Raw genomic sequence first — 17,693 nt, forward strand, 5'->3', positions numbered from 1 at the left:
TTCGACCCCCACTCCCTCCGTGCGTTCAGAAGTATTAAACAGCTGAAATGAACTTTCCAATGGGCACACTCCTGTCCTGCATAATTATGGAAGAGAAAGAGGAACAGTAGCAGTTAGAGGTTCAAGAGACTGGGGCATCATGGCAGAATATAGCAGTCCACTTGCTATTACTATCGGTTGCTACATTTGCGTTTGTTTGATGCCGGTTTTGCCTTCTGTAATAGGCAAATGAGCTCTACAGAAAATTTGAGCGTAAATTCCCATTGGCAAGATCAGTGTAGTAACTGCTGTAAATTTCAGCATAATTTTTGCATAAGTGTGAACCAGGAAATTCCAGGCCACTATTTCAGAATTTCCAAGAAATACAGTTAATTTACTTGGCAAACCATGACAAAAGGGTTTAGTTACAACACTTCTCTTTCATCAACAAAGGTTCTTTTAATCACATATAAAACTCATTTGTAAGAGAATTTAGTTATGTGCTACTAACTTTAGAAAAGGGCATTAAGGCATTAAAGAGAAGCATGTTTCTGGGCCTCAGAATTCTTAACTTACAAAGATAGGTTCACAAAATTGAATTTATTCCGATAAAGCAAATTGAATAACAGATGTCTCAAATCTGTATGATACAAAGATGTAAGTAAATTGAAGAGTGCAGATGACATCACATACTCTTGCTGTTTAGAAAGTTAATTGAACCATAAAATTGTATTAAATCTGTTTAACACATTTTGAGATCTGTTTTATTTAGACACAGGTGTAAATTCAATACATTTTAGGACATTTAAAAAATTGCAATGATTTTTTGCTGTTGGAGTTTGTTGTAATCACTTTATACTGTTGAGGAAAGTTACGACTGCTCTTTTAAACAACAAAGTTAAGAATCATTCTACTGTGCTGAAAACAGATATGAGACGTTATGTAATAAATTCTAGGGTGTGACATAATCAATGTTCCCTTTCCACCATCCCTTTTTCTCAGGCTCTATCTTGCTGCTCTTCAAAACTGCTGTCATCATCCCCCTTCTCAAAAAGTCCACCCTGCTGCCATCATATCCAACTTCTGCATTATTTCCCACCTCGATTGCTTCTCTACAGCCCTCAAAAAAGTGTTGCCACGATCCAGCTCCATATCCATGTCTCGCAGTTCAATTCCGTTGGGTCTGATTTATGCCCTGCCCACAGCACCAATACTCCTTTGGTCAAAGTCACGACCAACCTTTACGAATTTGAGTCTGCTGCAGATATCTACTCCAGTTCAGTGATATCAATTGTTCTCTTGAGCAGTCCGGTTGCCTGCTTCTTACAGAAGTTGACTCCCACTGTCCTACATCTCCTAGCGCGGTAATGGGACACATAATAATTGACAAATATTTGGAATAATCTAATAATCAAGGTAATAGAGGCAAAAACACTGGAGCTGAGACACCGAAGAGAAGATCTGATAGAAGTTTTTAAAATTATGAAGGATTTTGAGAGGGTGAATAGGGATAGACTATTTTCTCTGGTTGCAGAGTCAGTCATGAGGGGCCATCAATTTGAAACAGTCAGTAATAGAACTCGGAAAGATTTGGAGAAATGCACAGTGTTGTTAGAGCATGCAATTTTTGCCAGTTAGTGGTTGAGGCAGAAACCATTGCATCTTTTAAGGGAAGAGGAGATAAACATTTGAAGCAGAGGAAGATCAAGGGCGATGAGGAGAGAGTAGAACAATGGGATTAATTTTAGATTGTTCTAGCAAAGAGCCAGCATAGATGATGGGCTGGATGGCCTTCTTCAGTGCCGGAAACCTCCATGGTACTCTGATAAGGGCCTGCATCTTATATATATAAAAAAACTTCGGACTAGAAATTGGGCCGTCTAGCGCCCGTTGTTTCGGCGCCACGTAGCCTCTTGAAGTGCCAAGATGGTGTCTTGGCTGCGCATGCACGTTGCTGGCATGGTGTGCGCCGGACGCCATCTTGGTACAGGTATTAGCACATGCGCAAATAACAAACGCCGGCTATATGTAAAGTAAGGAGAAAATGGATAGTGTGCAACACTGAGTTAAAGTGTAGACACCATTTTGGAACTTAACGCTCAACTCAACGCACAGTCTTAACCCCAACCATCTGAACATGTCTTAGAGTGCCTGGAGGACCCCACCAGCGCTATTTAAAGGGACCATGCAGGATTTACAGATTAATTGCTGGATTATTGCTTCTGGCTGCCGATACATTTGTAACCGTTTTTGGAGGTCTCCTATACTTGAATACTAGGACTAGGGGACATAGCCTAACATTTAGAGCCAGGGCATGCAGGAGTGAAGTTTCTACACGGAAAGGGTGATAGAAGTTTGGAACTCTCTTCTGCAAATGGCAGTTGATGCTAGCTCAATTGTGAATTTTAAAATCTGAGATTGATAGATTTCTGTGAATCAAGGGTATTAAGGGATATGGGGCTAAGGCGGGTATATGGAGTTAGATCACAGGTCCACCATGATCTCATTGAATGGCGGGAACAGGCTCGAGGGGCTAAATGCCACTGCCACTTGATGCCTCCTGTTATGCACCAACTTCTCCTGCAAGCAAACGGGATATGTGTCTGGGTGATATGCCTGTCATGATTGAATAGCTGCTAGTGTGTGTGGCCTGTGAGTTGTGGGTGGGCGGCTTGCAACAGTAGTAATGTGTAAGGGTGAGAGGAAGTATCTGATTGGAAGAGTTAAGTACTGATGGAAAGAGTTTGTTGGTATGTGGGTGATGGGGGGTGTAGTGTGTGGAGCAGTGGATGCGGCTAGTGGTGTAGTTGGTAGGAGACGCCACTTGACAGTTGACCTCACTTATCTTGACCACTCGTGTTGAAGCACTGAACAACTTCTTGCACTGCATCCACGTTCGTGGTTCTACGCGCCTGGCATTGACTTTGTCCCCCGCCCCCTCCCACTGTCTGGAAGGCCTCTTGCTCCCCCCTCCCCTATGCAGATATAGGTTGTCCCTCCTTCCGTTCACCTCTTGCACCAAGGCCTCTAGTGCATCAGCAGAGAACCTTGGTGCACGCACTCTCACAGGCCTGGGTAAAACTCAGACTGGCAGATTGGTGAGGTCCAGCGTGCAGAATGGAGAATGTCGGATTTGGTAGTGCGCAACCTTTATTCAATGTTTTAACATAACTCAACAGTTTGTAAACGTAGGGATGGGACCTGCATCTGTGTTTTACCTGTGCGATGTCTGATCTCCGTTCAGACTCCATGCAGACAGCAGACTGTTTTTTTTAAAGCAAACAACAGGTACCAGCTACCTTTAAGAGATTTAAAAAGACATCCTCCCTTTAAGAGATTGGGGCTCCCCCTGCAGGTGGAAAGTGCACATTTCCTTGAACTGTTATTTTAGGCCTAGTTTTTAACGCTGCTTGGAGGTAAGTCCTCAGGCAGAATCAATGTCTTGTCCTGCCTGCGCAGAAAGCACCGGGCACAGGTTAATTGCAGATCGCAATATCCGCGCCTGGTTTTGGGGGTTAACCAATTTAACCCCCTTAGTAATTTGTACTGCATAACTTGCATGCCGAATACATGGTGCAAAATCATGGGCAGTTTCTTTTCCAATCAAACACTCAACATAGAATACTTTGCTGCATTTTAGAAAAAATTCTGTTCCCCTATGAGTTGGGGTTTCCAGGATAAATACCGCTTGTGAAGAGAAGTTCCTATTCTATTTGGAAGGATATATTGCCTGTATTTTGTGTCTCACAACGTTTAAATTTATTGTTATGACTGGAAACATTTTTGATGAAAAAAATGTGCTCATGTTTCTTGTTGCTAATCCTCACATCAGTGCATTTGAGCTTTTTCTAATGCTTGTAATCATGGTTGCTTGTTTCTTAAGCAAAGTATTAAGGAATTACATTTTCAAATTAAAATGCACCTGTGCAATTTCATAGTGACTTTTAGAATGCAATAATCACACAAACAGATTCAACAAAACAGAATTAGATTGAGACAAAATTAAAAGATGAAAGTCGCCAGTATATTCTTTATGTCTTTTAAGTAGTCACAGCATTCCTAACCAATCAGAAGAATTATTTCACAAAATCAGTGGATTATTTCAATCGGCCAAAACCCCAGGAGTGGACATCATACTGTTGCCATGCAAACTCTCTGACTTTATGACTCTCTAGAGTTCCGAATTGAGTGTGTTTAAGGCACTTTATAAAACAGCTGTAAATGCTTAAACAGAAATGTTAAAGCTATAACAATGTTACACATTCATTTCCACATTCACCTGAGGAAGGAGGAAGCCTCCGAAAGCTTGTGAATTTCAAATAAAATTGCTGGACTATAACTTGGTGTTGTAAAATTGTTTACAAATGTTACACAGATTTGTGCACAATTTTTAAATGTAAGGAATCTTACAACACCAGGTTATAGTCCAACAATTTTATTTTAAAATCACAAGCTTTTGGAGACTATTTCCTTCGTCAGGTGAGTAGTGACCTGGAGATAATCTCCTGACGAAGGAGATAGTCTCCGAAAGCTTGTGATTTTAAAATAAAATTGTTGGACTATAACCTGGTGTTGTAAGATTCCTTACATTTGTCCACCCCGGTCCATCACCGGCATCTCCACATCACAATTTTTAAAGTAGAGATAAAAACTTAAAACTTGAAATTTGAAATAACAGAAAATATTGGAACTATACATCAAGTCTGTCAACATTGGAAAGAGAAAATAAAAAGTAATTGGGCCTGTTTTACAATCTTGGTCTAAGTGCTGTGAGAAGCTGGAGGAAAATGTGCCAACTGATAAATCTGGTGAGATTTTACAAGGTCAGTTCATTAATCTCATTAGAATACGCTCTCTGCCTGGCTTCCGGGAGCACAATGATTGGTTGGGGGCTGGGGGAGAATATCTGGATAGGCAATAGCCCTTAAAGTACTGCTGTTCACCTTTTTTTAAAGACAACATCTATTTTAGGCTTAAAACAGTTGAACATCATGGAGGACAGAGAAATATGAGAACTCCCCCTTTTACACTGAGGCTCTAGACATTTTGCAGGAGGAAGTGTAGCAAAGGCAGCATAATAAGCACTGATCCCTTTCAGCTCTGTGCAACATGCGCATTCATGTTCACATGGCTGCAGAGCACATATTGTAGCTGGCACTGACATATATAGTAGTGGCTCACATAAACTTATCACGTGGCTTCCCCAATGCAGACTGCCATCAGAAATGAATTGCTTGCCGCATTATCCTGCATTTACACATGGTGAAATAAAGGCTGGCCACTGTGGCAGCACTCTACTTTTCCAAATTCTAACATCTATATGTTTTGTATGTGTTTACAGAAGGGGATGCATAGCTACCGAGAGAGAACCGAGAAAGCAGGGGATCACCCAACCTTTGTTCACTCAATGGGCATGAAGAAACTGCTCCACAGATTGTGGGCAGAGAGTCCACTGGGGGAATTGTGAAAGGGGCACTCAGCAGCTCTATGCAACCTCGCAGCTTGTATTTCCTTTATTTAGTGTTAGTTTCCCTTGATTCACTCACTAAAACACTGGGATATCGTGCACAATAGTAGCATGGCTTGCACGGGGACATTTTCTGCTTTGGTGCTCTCAGTACCTGACAAAAAAATTATGGGCTGGGTTGCGCTCCCGATGTGTGCTAGAAAATCTCCCTTACAATGTCATGGCATGTCATCTGTGTTTTTTTTAAATATAGTGCAACTATTGTAACACATATTTATTTTCTCTCTTTATAGGGACCTCCCAAAATATAGGGTCCAGGCCCCAGTGTTACACAAGGCCTCGTTGCATTACAGCAACAGGAGTTATTTACTCCATCTTGTGCAGGCAGTAGCTCAGAGATATCCACCCTGGGGGCTTTTAGAAAGCGAGAGTCAAGAGTGAACACTGGGTAATGCACACAGCAAAAGTGAGGAGGAGGAAATGGAGCTGGTAGGAGAGGAACCTGATCTAACTGGCCAAATTCAGATTTTCCTTTGCTGAAGAGGCTATAAATGCTTACCTGAGGGAGGCTGCCCATGGAATGGAGCTCATTAATTAGCAGAAATGCTTCTTCCAGTCCTTTGAGAATGTTCACATTACCTTGCAAGACCCTGTCAGACAATGTTTAGAAGTACAGGTCCAAAATCACTCAGTGGTGCAGATGGATTCATAGATCTGCGAGCTGCCATCCACTGTGTGGCAACTCCATGGCCACCTGTAGTGCAGCGTCCATGAACAGAGGTCCAAAGGCCAGATGCAGCTTCTCTCCCAAATGCTCGGAGTGTAGCTGTTGAGACCTTGGGCTCCAATCTATAGGAGTCTCTCAGAGGAGGGTTCATTCGATGGTCCTGCAAGTGCCTTGTAGCTGGTGTGAATGTGTACCCCGCTGCCTGTCCCTGCCTTGGGTGGGACATACATGGTATTTGTCTCATCCATGCCTCCTCCTTCAATGCCCAGCTGGTCTCCTTTTCACTTGCATGGTTTGGTTCCTTTGGTCAGAGATCACCTGCATAACAATGGAATGGAACCATTTCCTATTCATACAGGCCACATCATTGGTGTTAGGAACCCAGATGGGGGTGCCTGCATCAGTACATATGACCAGTTGATTTGTTATATGTGTGAATGTGTTATTGGAAGTGTTTCTGTTTACATGTAAATCATTAGGTAGTTTATTTAGAAGAGCAGTGTGGTGCGGTATAGTTGTGGGTAACGTCACTGAACAAAGTTCCTAAAAGGAGCACATGGATTGAATGTCATTTTTAAAACACTTTTGGCAGTTATTTAGTAATTTACCAAAAAACATTTCAAGCATAAATTAGGCAGTGATAAACAAACACATTCAGTGCTACCGTTTGCAATTACATTACTTTAAAAATCATATTTCAGCACATTTTTATCAGTGGAATTCAGAGTGAATATTTGTTACACATCACACGGAGGAGCTCCATATGACAAAATAGATATTCGTTAAGAGTCTAACACTTTAAATTTAGAAATATGACTTTAATATGTATAATTACTGTCCAAGAAACATTTGTATGTCAATCTACGCACTCAATTTAGGAATACAATTTAATTTTAAAAAGTCACATTTTTATTTTGATATTCTCAGCCTACAGTGAATTTTATGTACTGCTAGAAGAGGTGAAGTAGTATAAGAGAATTAATGTATAGAACACACGATTTACAAATATACAATATTTTGTCATTGAAAACAATGGGTGTAAGTGTCACAGCAGATAAACGTCACACTGCCCAGCTAACATGATCTTCTCGTGTGTAACACTGTTAGAAATGGTAAGAGGGTCTCGTTGTGAATGCTGGACAAAGAAATACTGGAAGGGTCAAACTAGAAATCCAAATAGAAATAGTTTTCTGTAAACATTTATATATTTTTTTAGGATTCAAGAGGTTGAAATATGTCTTGGCTGATAGCACAAAACGGGCGATAGTGAATTGGCAGCCCATTTTACACTCCCTCCGATTTTCTTTTTCTGTTGACTTCAATAGAAAAGTTGGCTGGAGTGTAAAACGGGCTACCAATTTTCTACCACCCCTTTTGCACTAACGCCCAAGACCAATTTCAAGCCCCAAGTATCAAGTGTTTTAAAATACATTACTCAAGTAATGTATAACACTTAGCAGAAGGAAATACCCGTGAGTCCAGAATACACCCTCAGTCCGAAAACCAGATCTCATTCAGCAACCCAATGCTGCTCAATGACTTTGTAAAACAAGAATTCATTGATGTGGCTTTTCAAACCATAAAATGTAGCACTCACTTCCATTATTACAAACACAAATGATATAACAGCTATCTTTATTTGCTGTTGATCTGGTGATAAAATACATTTCATACAGGAGCTATATTTCTAATTTACATTCTCCATTATAAGAACAGGCTTTTAAAATTTTTTTTAAGAGAAAAATATAATCTGTAACAAGAAAGACAATACCAGAAATAAAGATTCTATGTTCTTTACAAGTGGTGTAATGTATCAATAATTCAATTGCCTCTATGAAAACATAGACCATTTACTGATACAGTTAAGTATTGAGTATTTTCAAAGTTACTGACCATGCAACCTTCTAATATTTGCCATTGGGTGAATTTATTTGCATTACTACTGTTGGGAAGTAAGTGTTAAATATTTTGCCACTTATTTCCTTTTAACATAAAACATGTTTTGCAACCAATATAAAGTAAAAGAAACATCTCTTACATCTTTTAAATTCTTTAAAAATTCTTTATTATTTTAAAAATAGTGATTTCTATGTTGGTATTTGTGAAAAAATTACTGTTTTTTAAAACTATATATCGGCCTAATTTTATTTTACATTTCCTCCATTATTAACTCAATAGACCCTCAAAATTTGCATCAGAAAGGCAGAATATTAAAATTCTTCAAAGACAACAATAAGCAGTGAGAGGATTCATGCTATTTTTGCAACCCTTTTAAAATCAAAAATGACACAAATAAAAAAAAACACTTGGTAAAGCTGCTGTCATGGGATATGTGACAATTATGGTATACTGTTTCTTTGCGTGATGAACACATAACCCATATTACCCAACTGAAGACTTGTTTTCAATATATTAAAAGGGAAAAGAGGAAAAAAAGTACCCTGCTATTATCAACAAATCAGGTTATTTTGTTGGCCCCTTAAACAAATTGTCCACTGCAGTGGTCTTTAACCTTTTTAATCTTACTGCCACAAGCTTCAAAAATCATAGATGCCCTCCAAAATCTACTAAAGTTATATGCAACTGTAATTATCAGTTACCAGGTTTCACTTGTGCTCACCTATTACCATTGAAGGAGCATTGCCGCCTCCTGGTAATTGTTCCAGGTGCTGGATTGGGCTTGTGGGTAATGGATGAGGGAACAGCAGTATGTCAGAATTTTGAATTTAGAGCTGTGCTGTTTACTACTGATTTGATCATCAGCATGTTGCCTTGCTCGAGAAACTGAGATATCAGTAAGTACTAAATGTTTAGCTGTCAGAAAATAAGAGCATCTCTTTTGTCGTTTTTCAGATACGGGTCTTTGTCTGCCGCACAATTCTAGGGCTTGGATCAATAAATTGTCATTGAAGAATGATTTTTCTATGACAAAAGGAAACATCTTGGGACGTAATTATTTTAATACACATTTAAATAAAGTTATAAAAAAAATATGAAACTAATAATCTGGGAATTCCTCAACACCATTTATCCTATAATTATTCCTGGAAATGGAACAGATTGAAATCCTATTATAGTCTCCTCATTGTTCCTTGCATTGAGCTACCAAAATTGTAAGAGTTTAGAAATACTGTGAGAAAACATACAATATAATCATCATGGGTTTGTCATATGCTGATACTGTAACATTCTGAATGATACTGACCATTGGCAAAGTTGCACCTTTTGAGTTATACTCAATTAGGTTTTGCTGATCTTCAACGCAATCTGACAGTTAACATTTTGAAAACTTACTGCCTGAGCCAGCAGATTGGTGGGGTTTCTCTCATTTAAATCAAGTAATGGCGCTGTTTATTCTGCAGTAAGTTGATGTCAGCACATGCTCAATAGTTCATAACAAACTTTAGAGACTTATGATCCTGGCTGTACTTAATTTTACTTGTTGACATTAAAGCTGCATTATTCATATTCCAACATTTACTAATTTCATAAATTCAAAACCAAGTACAGCAATTAATAAGCAGATTCAGATTTGAGTTCTAGAGTTATCAGATTCTAACTAACCAGCCACCCATTGTGACAAGTTGAAAGTTCATCACCCAGGCCCGAGACTGGATAACTTGTCTTATTTCAGGGTGAAGAAACAACATCAGAAAATGCAGTGATTGCTGGCTGTGCAAATTTCAAATTTGCTTGTTCACTTCAATTTTATTAGAGGCCAAAGGGAAAAGAAAAAGCTAAAATACACTGGGCCCCTGTTAATATGAGCAAGCATTTAAATAATTTATCAAACAAGTCTCTACTAGTTACCCTGTTTGCTTCTGTTCAAAATTTTGTTTGAAAAAATAGAACAATAAAATCTGAACATGATCTTTAGTGCAAACTCTGTCTCATTTAACACATACCAGTCAAAGAAGCCGAGAACAAGGTGCCATTGTTAATGAAGTCGACATAAACATTTTTCTGATTGAACACGTCTCCTGTGCATGGCATATGCCAGTCCAGATCATTTTCTTTAACAAAGGAAACCATGTTTACCGTACCACCAGACAGGAAACACATAATTTAGACGGTCCAATGCAGTCACCATGACAAAATGCCCCGCATCCTTTACACATAATCATGGCTTTAAGCCGGCAATAACATTTGGATGGTGAGTCCTCCATGTTGCCACCCTCAGGAAATGTTTGGGCAGATTGGCCATGGCTGCTTGTATTTATTGACTGACCAGCAGGAAGTGTTGTCACAGTAACAGAGAATGACACCATATTTCCAGAGTTGTTTGAGACTTGGCTGTACACAGACATTCCTGTGACTGAAGAGCAATGATTCACAGATGAAACAGAAGGAACATTGATACTGCTGCTATGAACAGGTCGAAATGCAAACTGGGAACTTGCACGGTTTCCATAAGGGGGAAACTTTTGTTGGTGCTGGGAAGGTTGTTGAAATCCTACAGATAGGCTGGACTTTCTGTAAGGTTCTTGATGACTCTGCATTAATTTGCCACCACCAGCATGAGCTAAATTTGACTGGATTCCATGGTAGAATTCTTTAGTCACAGATATACCAGCCACTTGTGCAGGAGGCAGTAAAGGAGTGTTCTCCTTGCCAGTGTGTCTATATTCATGCGTGGGTGCTTCCACTTTCAAAAATCCACTGGACAAATTATCTACTCGAGGGCAGGCAATGCCATCACCCATCTGGGCAGAATCCTGCTCTGTTTTGATTAATACAGATGGTGGATGACAGGGCATTGACCTGTTTATTGATTCTGATGTTAGCTGAATGTTATCATCAACTTGTTTTGCTCTGCCCTCCTTAAGGTCCTTCTCAGATGTTTCTACCAGACCATTCATACCAACATGAGTCTCAGCACTCTGAACATGGGCCCTTTTCCAGCTCTCTGAACCTCTTCCATAGGTAGCTGTATTAAGAAGGTAATGACCAGATACAGCTGGCTTGAGGGCAGACTTTGTCCCCATCAAACCAAATCTTGATCTTTGACCAACTGGAGCACCTCCAGAGGGAAAGCCCGAGCTGTTGACTTCGTGCTGTAAAGACTCAGACACAGGGACTAAGATTTGACTCTGCACATTGCTCAATATGGTCTGCTGAATCCTCTCCTGTGTTGTCCTGTTGAGCAATTCTGATTGAGTGCAGTCTTGATCAGTGTCTCTGGTTTGCTGCTCTTCATTGGTAAAACTGGGCTTTGAGGCCTGTTCAAACTGCTCCTGCTGTCTGTGCTGATCTATCGATCCAACAACTTGTTCTGGTATTGTCTGAAATTGTCTTCCTTTGATAAGGTCAGTAGTTACCTCACCAGACCTGTGAATCACAGTGGTGGCATTTCCCATTGTCACGGATACAACTAATGTACCATCAGATGATGGCTTCATTTTATCATCGAGTAGAGTTTTAGAAAACCGATATGCAGGCTTGATCTCAACTTTGGTCAGAGGCTTAGGCAGGAATTGCTCTAGTGGCACTTTTTTCCCTTGGAGCAATTGCGTAACCAGTGGATTGTTTGCAGGGATGGAGGAACCGGTTTTTGGCATGGTTCCACAAACAGGTCCTTGTGTTTTAAGGCTGGGTACATCATGTGAGGTGCAAAATAATGGTGTAGATATAGCAGATGTAACTACAGGGCTTTCTACATTTCTAATTGCTGCAGAAACTGGGGAGGCCACTTTCGAAGATCCAGCTGTACCTCCAGTTGCCTCAGAAATAGAACCAGCTGTTGTGACGAACATTCTGGCTGAAGATGGAACCTGAAGGTCCCTTTGTGTATCAAAGGAAATGGAGGACAGCTGAGTATCAGCAGGCAGCTTTCTGTCCACATTTGATGCTCTGGCATTAGAGTCTATCAAAGGCTGCTGATTACTCACTTCACCTGGTTTACTGTGCACTACAAAATTTCCTGAGTTTTGAGTTGCTGTATTTGTATACTCGGGATCTCTGAAAATGGGTACAGGTTTCAAAACTTCTCTCGAAGCTGGACTGGAAATCTGGTTTATAGTTTGTGTCTGCAAAGGAGCAGGAGAGGCTTTTGTTGCAGTAATGTTTGTTGTCACTGGAGTTGTCTGCAAGGGCCTTAGTACAGTCACAGATGTTGCTATATGTGCACTTGACAAAGTTAATGCTGGTGTTGCAACTGTGTTTGTGGATCTGCTGGGATCTGCATTGCTGACTGCAGATATGTACTGCGCCATGGGGGCTTGCTGTAATTGTGCTCTCGTATCCATACTGGTTGCTGGTTTGGTCGCGGCCTCTGCACACGTTTTGGATTGTTCTCCTGGACTATCAAACAAGGGCCCTCCAATACCTCTCCTGCCTCCAGTTCTGTCCAGGTCCAATGTGCTGCCCTGTCCCGAGAGTCTATTGATCCCAGTCCCAGTGCCAGTCCCTCCTCCCCCTCCACTCCCTCCCCCTGGACCTGGGCCTGGAACTGCTCCACCTGCAGCTGCGGCTGCTGCTGCACGTTGTGCCTTGGCAAGTTGAGCTTTAGCTTTGATGTCTGCAAGAGTCCTGGCTCCAGTTCTCCCTGGACTAGTGACGAGCGGTGGGAAAGGGGCCCGTGGAGAGACCTGACCAGTTGGGATAGGCATAGGTCTGATTCTTGAGACTGGAATCTGTAAGGAATTTAAAAGGAAAACAATTGAAAGGATGAGTAAATACGTATTAAGCTTTTTTACCCAATTATGGGTGGAAACAATGTTTTGTGGATTTTTTTAAAGTTACATATGGTTTCTTAAATATAAGGCTTTTTAGTCCTTTAGTGAAATTTAAAAACAGAGTGAAAGTACATAGTCCCTGAGTGACTTTCAGTAACAGGCAAGGTGGGAATCTGAGGAGCTAGCAGAACATTTCTGAAGAGGACCTGTGCCCATTTGTCTCTGTGAAAATCATTGAAATTAAAAAACAATACATTTTCATTCCATGCAATTTTGCTTTCCAGATATAAAATATTACTGTTGCTATGTTACTGCTGCAACTTTTTAACCAGTTAGTGTCCTACGATCAACGTCAGACTCATCTAGAAATAGAAAAAAACACATCCATTGACATTATAGCTTAAGTTACATTATGTAGAGCAAGGAACTCTTTAACATTGTGTGTTGCATCTGAAATAGGTAAAGAGCAAGATTTTAAGTACCTTAAGAGGTGGGACTTTGAGTTCACGTGGCTCATCTTTGTTTCCGGGAAAGTCCTTAGGTGGGGTCCGAAATAACTGACGGTCCACAATGCGGGGTCTTTTCTCAGGACTGAGCAGAGAATCTCCTTCATTCGTAGACTTCCTCTTCAGACCCTCTGTAGTAACTGCCATTTCTTCTGTAGAATCTGCTTTTAGAACTTGATCTTGTTTGGAAGGCTCATGGGCCTTGATCTCCACTGAATTGACAGCCTCAGGTCTTCCACTTTCAGATATTTTTGAACTCTCCGACTTCAGCTGCAGTTTGGACTCATTTTGGTCTGACTCTGGCTTAGGTACCATGACTTTCGCCTCTGGGGAGATAACATAGCCTACTTTTGCAGTCTGATTATCTTGTTTCAGCACTGAAGTACTATGGTCAAGGTCCACCTTCTTCTCTGACAGATTACTAATCTCTGAGGATCTATCTTCTTCTGGGTTTTTAGTAACTGGGGATGATTTGATGACGCATGGTTCTGAAGAGCCTGGTGATTTCTCGGTTTCTTCAACCTCTTCTACTTTTAGCATCCGTACTTTTTTGGTTATTGTTTTGTTGTCTGTGTCTCCTTTTGGCTCAATCGGTGTTTCAGCCTTGATGGAAGTTTGTTGTGTGACTGACTGTACAGAGCCTTGTTTGAATTGAGGTCGCTGACTATTTTCAATACTATTCGATAATGCAGTCAGCTTTTCTGAGTCTTCTAGACTTATACCAGAACTGCAAAATATTGAAGTTATTTGCAAAAAAATGTCAAAAACATTAAAAAATCTAAACACGTATTCAAAAACATGTACTTTCAAGCCTGGACAGATACAAGAAATAACTTAAATTACATCTTCAACAGCTCAAAAAATAAAAATGATCAAAAACACCCCCAGATTATTTAGACTTTCCTCAATTTAATGTCAGTGAAGTGGGCTACTGCACAGTGCAAATGACTATTCATTTGATGAAGGTTTATTCTGGCAAACATTGTGGGCTGGAACCAATCAAATGTATTTTGAAAGAATAATGGTCAGTACAGGTCCACAATTGAAGGAGCATTAGCATACTGATGAGTTATCTTTCTCTGTCTGAAAAACCTATTTCCGCTTTATGTCCTCCACAGAGATTAGGCCTATGAATTTTGCGCTCTGAAGCACATACTTGTAGCCTGCAGATGTGAAACTGGCAGCTTTAACTGTCCTAGATAATGTAATGGAAAAATGTTACAGTTAATCACTGGTGACTCCATTAAATACAGTCTTCCTCTTGCCTTTCTACTGAAGAAATGTTTCATTTACACTATCAAAAAAAAACTACTCTTCAATTAAAACTGCTGGCCTCAAACCAACACATGCAGTATCACAGCACATTTAATGATTGAACAGGAATCCCTCATCAGAAATTGAATACCGTCTTACCCTCAAAGGAGATATACTTCAATAAAAGGCAAAACAAAAATTAATTAAAAATAAAATTTGATGACATTTCTTACTTTTGACCATAGTAATTCTCGTAAAAACTTTCCTTCCACTGTTCCACCTTCTTTTCTTTTTCTATCTCTTGTCGTATTCTCAGCTGCATCTCTGGAGTGAACTCTCCTGAAGATAAAGACACAGAAAGTTATAACTGACGAATGTGCTGTACCGTGTGCGTTGAACTGGTTAACTGCTGAGGAGGCATGCTCTCATCTCCATCCAGCAATAAGAAAATGGACCCTCAAATGTACTGATTTGCCAGTGCACACCTTGAAATATTTTAATTCATTCCATCAAACAGATGCTTTTGAAATAATGAATATTTTAGAGAATACTTTCATTTGAATGACAAACTCAGATTTTTTGACACCTAAAACATAGACCATAATGATCACTGGTTGGCTAGATTCTGCTTGGTTTTACGAAGAATATAGGGGCGCTAAATTGAGCCACGTGGCGCACATTGTCTTGGCACATCACGCTGGAAACATGAGTATGCAGCCAAGATGGCGCCTTGGCTGCATACGTATGTTTCCAGCGTGATGTGCGCTGGACACCATCTTGGTATAGGAGTTAGCGCATGCGCAAATACCAAATGCTGGAAGCATGTAAAGTAAGGAGAAAATGGACACAATCAGTGTGCAATGCTGAACTAAAGCGATAGGCACAATTTGGGAGTTAAAGCTCAACTCAACGCACCGTCTTAACCGCAACCATCTGAACATGTCTTAGAGTGCTTGGAGGATCCCCACCAGCGCTATTTAAAGGGACCATGCAGGATTTACAGATTAGTGGCTGGATTATTGCTTCTGGCTGCTAAGACATTTGTAACTATTTTTGGAGGTCTCCTATACTTGAATACTAGGACTAAGGGACATAGCCTAACATTTGGAACCAGGACATGCAGGAGTGAAGTTAGGAAATGCTTCTACATGCAAAGGGTGGGAGAAGTTTGGAATGCTCTTCTGCAAATGGCAGTTCATGCTAGCTCAATTGTGAATTCTAAATCTGAGATTGATAGATTTCTGTGAACCAAGGGTATTAAGGGATATGGGGCTAAGGCGGGTATATGGAGCTAAGTCACAGGTCCACCATGATCTCATTGAATGGTGGAACAGGCTTGAGGGGCTAAATGCCACTGCCACTTGCTGCCTCCTGCTATGTGCCACCTTCTCCTGCAAGAAAGCGGGACGTGTGTCTGGGTGATTTGCCTGTCATGGTTGAATAGCTGCCTGTGTGTGGCCTGTAAGTTGTGGGTCGGCGGCTTGAAATAGTGGTAATGTGTAAGGGTGAGAGGAAGCATCTGATTGGCAGAGTTGAGTACTGATGGAAAGAGTTTGTTGGTATGTGGGTGATGGGGGGTGTAGTGTGTGGAGCAGTGGATGCGGCTAGTGGTGCTGTTAGTAGGAGATGCCACTTGACAGTTGACCTCGCTCACCTTGACCACTCGTGTCAAAGCATTGAACTTCTTCCTGCACTGCATCCATGTTCATGGTGCTATGCGCCTGGCATTGACTTTGTCCCCCGCTGCCTCCCACTGCCTTTTGGATATATGTCTGGAGGGCCTCTTACCGCACCCCCCAACCCCCGCCACCGCTGCGGATATAGGATGTCCCTCCTTCAGTCCACCTCTTGCATCAAGACCTCTAGTGCTTCAGCAGAGAACCTTGGTGCATGCAGTTTTGCAGGCCTGGTACAAACTCAGATTGGCAGATTGGTGAGGTCTGGCATGCAGATTGGAGAATCTGGGATTTAGTAGTGCACAACCTTTATTCAATGTTTTAACATAACTCAACAGTTTGTAAACATAGGGACGGGACCTGCATCTGTGTTTTACATGTGCGATGTCTGATCTCAGTTCAGACCCAGTGCAGATAGCAGACCGTTATTTTTAGCAAATAACAGGTACTGGCGACCTTTAAGAGATTGGGATTCCCCCGCTGGTGGAATGTGAGAATTGCAATGAATCCTCGCGTCAACGCTGATTCGGAACACTGCTTGAAGGTAAGTCCTCACGCCTCACGAAAGTCTCGTCCCGCCTGTGCAGGGGCCATTTGGGCACAGGGGTAATAGCGGATCGCGCTACCCGTGCCCAATAATAGGCCCTATCCAATTTTTTCCCCCCTAGCTGTTTATATTGTCATTTGGAAATTGGACTGTGTTAAAAATAGGGAGGTACTGTATATAAATGTAGTATCAGATAAATGAGTACAGTTCTGGCTTGGCAGGAACATAGTAGAGTGCAGCCAAACATTCTGCCTTCTGGATGTAATTGAAAGAAGATTTCAAACTAATGTCTGGATGCTGTTTCCATGACCACAGTCTGCATTTAATGTTCAGTAAAACCACCTCAAAATATGAGATTATTTCTTCAGCTCAAATATAAAAACTGGAACCACTTTACTTTTAACAATTCTCTCCACATAACTTGAGCTTATCATATTAAGCATGGAGAAAAATGATTCCCCATCCAAACAGCTTTGCAGTGTTGTTTTAGTCTTTACAAAGTAAACAGCTCACACGGACTTGCTTCAAGCAAAAACAGTGCCTATGATTTTGAACCTCAGCCACCAATTTAAATTCAAATCAGCCCAATATAGAAAAATTTAGGCCCTGGAAAGTATGCTTTCATATATTTGTCTGAAATTTGTCTCCACTACTTGAGCTGAGGTGTTGACCCATTTATTTTATTAAGGGTTAATGGGGCTCCTAAAATAGCTGGGATGGAAATTTCAGAACAGCCTGTCAAGCGTTAGAATGCTAGTATCTCACATCATAATTTCAGGACCAGTTTCCGCTGAGATTTTGTCTGAGGTGTATCAGTGAACTAACAAAGGGCAAACTCTTCTGAGTGCTCAGTGTTATTACAA

General features: G+C 40.8%; 1 protein-coding gene across 7 annotated transcripts in view; it reads right to left on the bottom strand.

The window, feature by feature from the left end:
* Nucleotides 1–7,059: 7,059 nt before the first annotated feature.
* The window catches only part of asxl2 (ASXL transcriptional regulator 2), a 211,020-nt gene continuing 200,386 nt past the window's right edge, over nucleotides 7,060–17,693 (bottom strand). For all 7 annotated transcript variants that reach the window (XM_067984417.1, XM_067984418.1, XM_067984419.1 and 4 more), the window contains 3 exons: nucleotides 14,841–14,946; nucleotides 13,330–14,080; nucleotides 7,060–12,805 (listed from right to left, as the gene is read on the bottom strand). In XM_067984417.1, the coding sequence (XP_067840518.1) occupies nucleotides 10,208–12,805; nucleotides 13,330–14,080; nucleotides 14,841–14,946 (3,455 nt within the window). In that variant the 3' untranslated portion in view covers nucleotides 7,060–10,207. The remainder of the gene's footprint in view (nucleotides 12,806–13,329; nucleotides 14,081–14,840; nucleotides 14,947–17,693) is intronic.

Source organism: Heptranchias perlo, chromosome 5 (genome assembly GCF_035084215.1).
Source record: "Heptranchias perlo isolate sHepPer1 chromosome 5, sHepPer1.hap1, whole genome shotgun sequence".
Lineage (NCBI taxonomy): Eukaryota > Metazoa > Chordata > Chondrichthyes > Hexanchiformes > Hexanchidae > Heptranchias > Heptranchias perlo.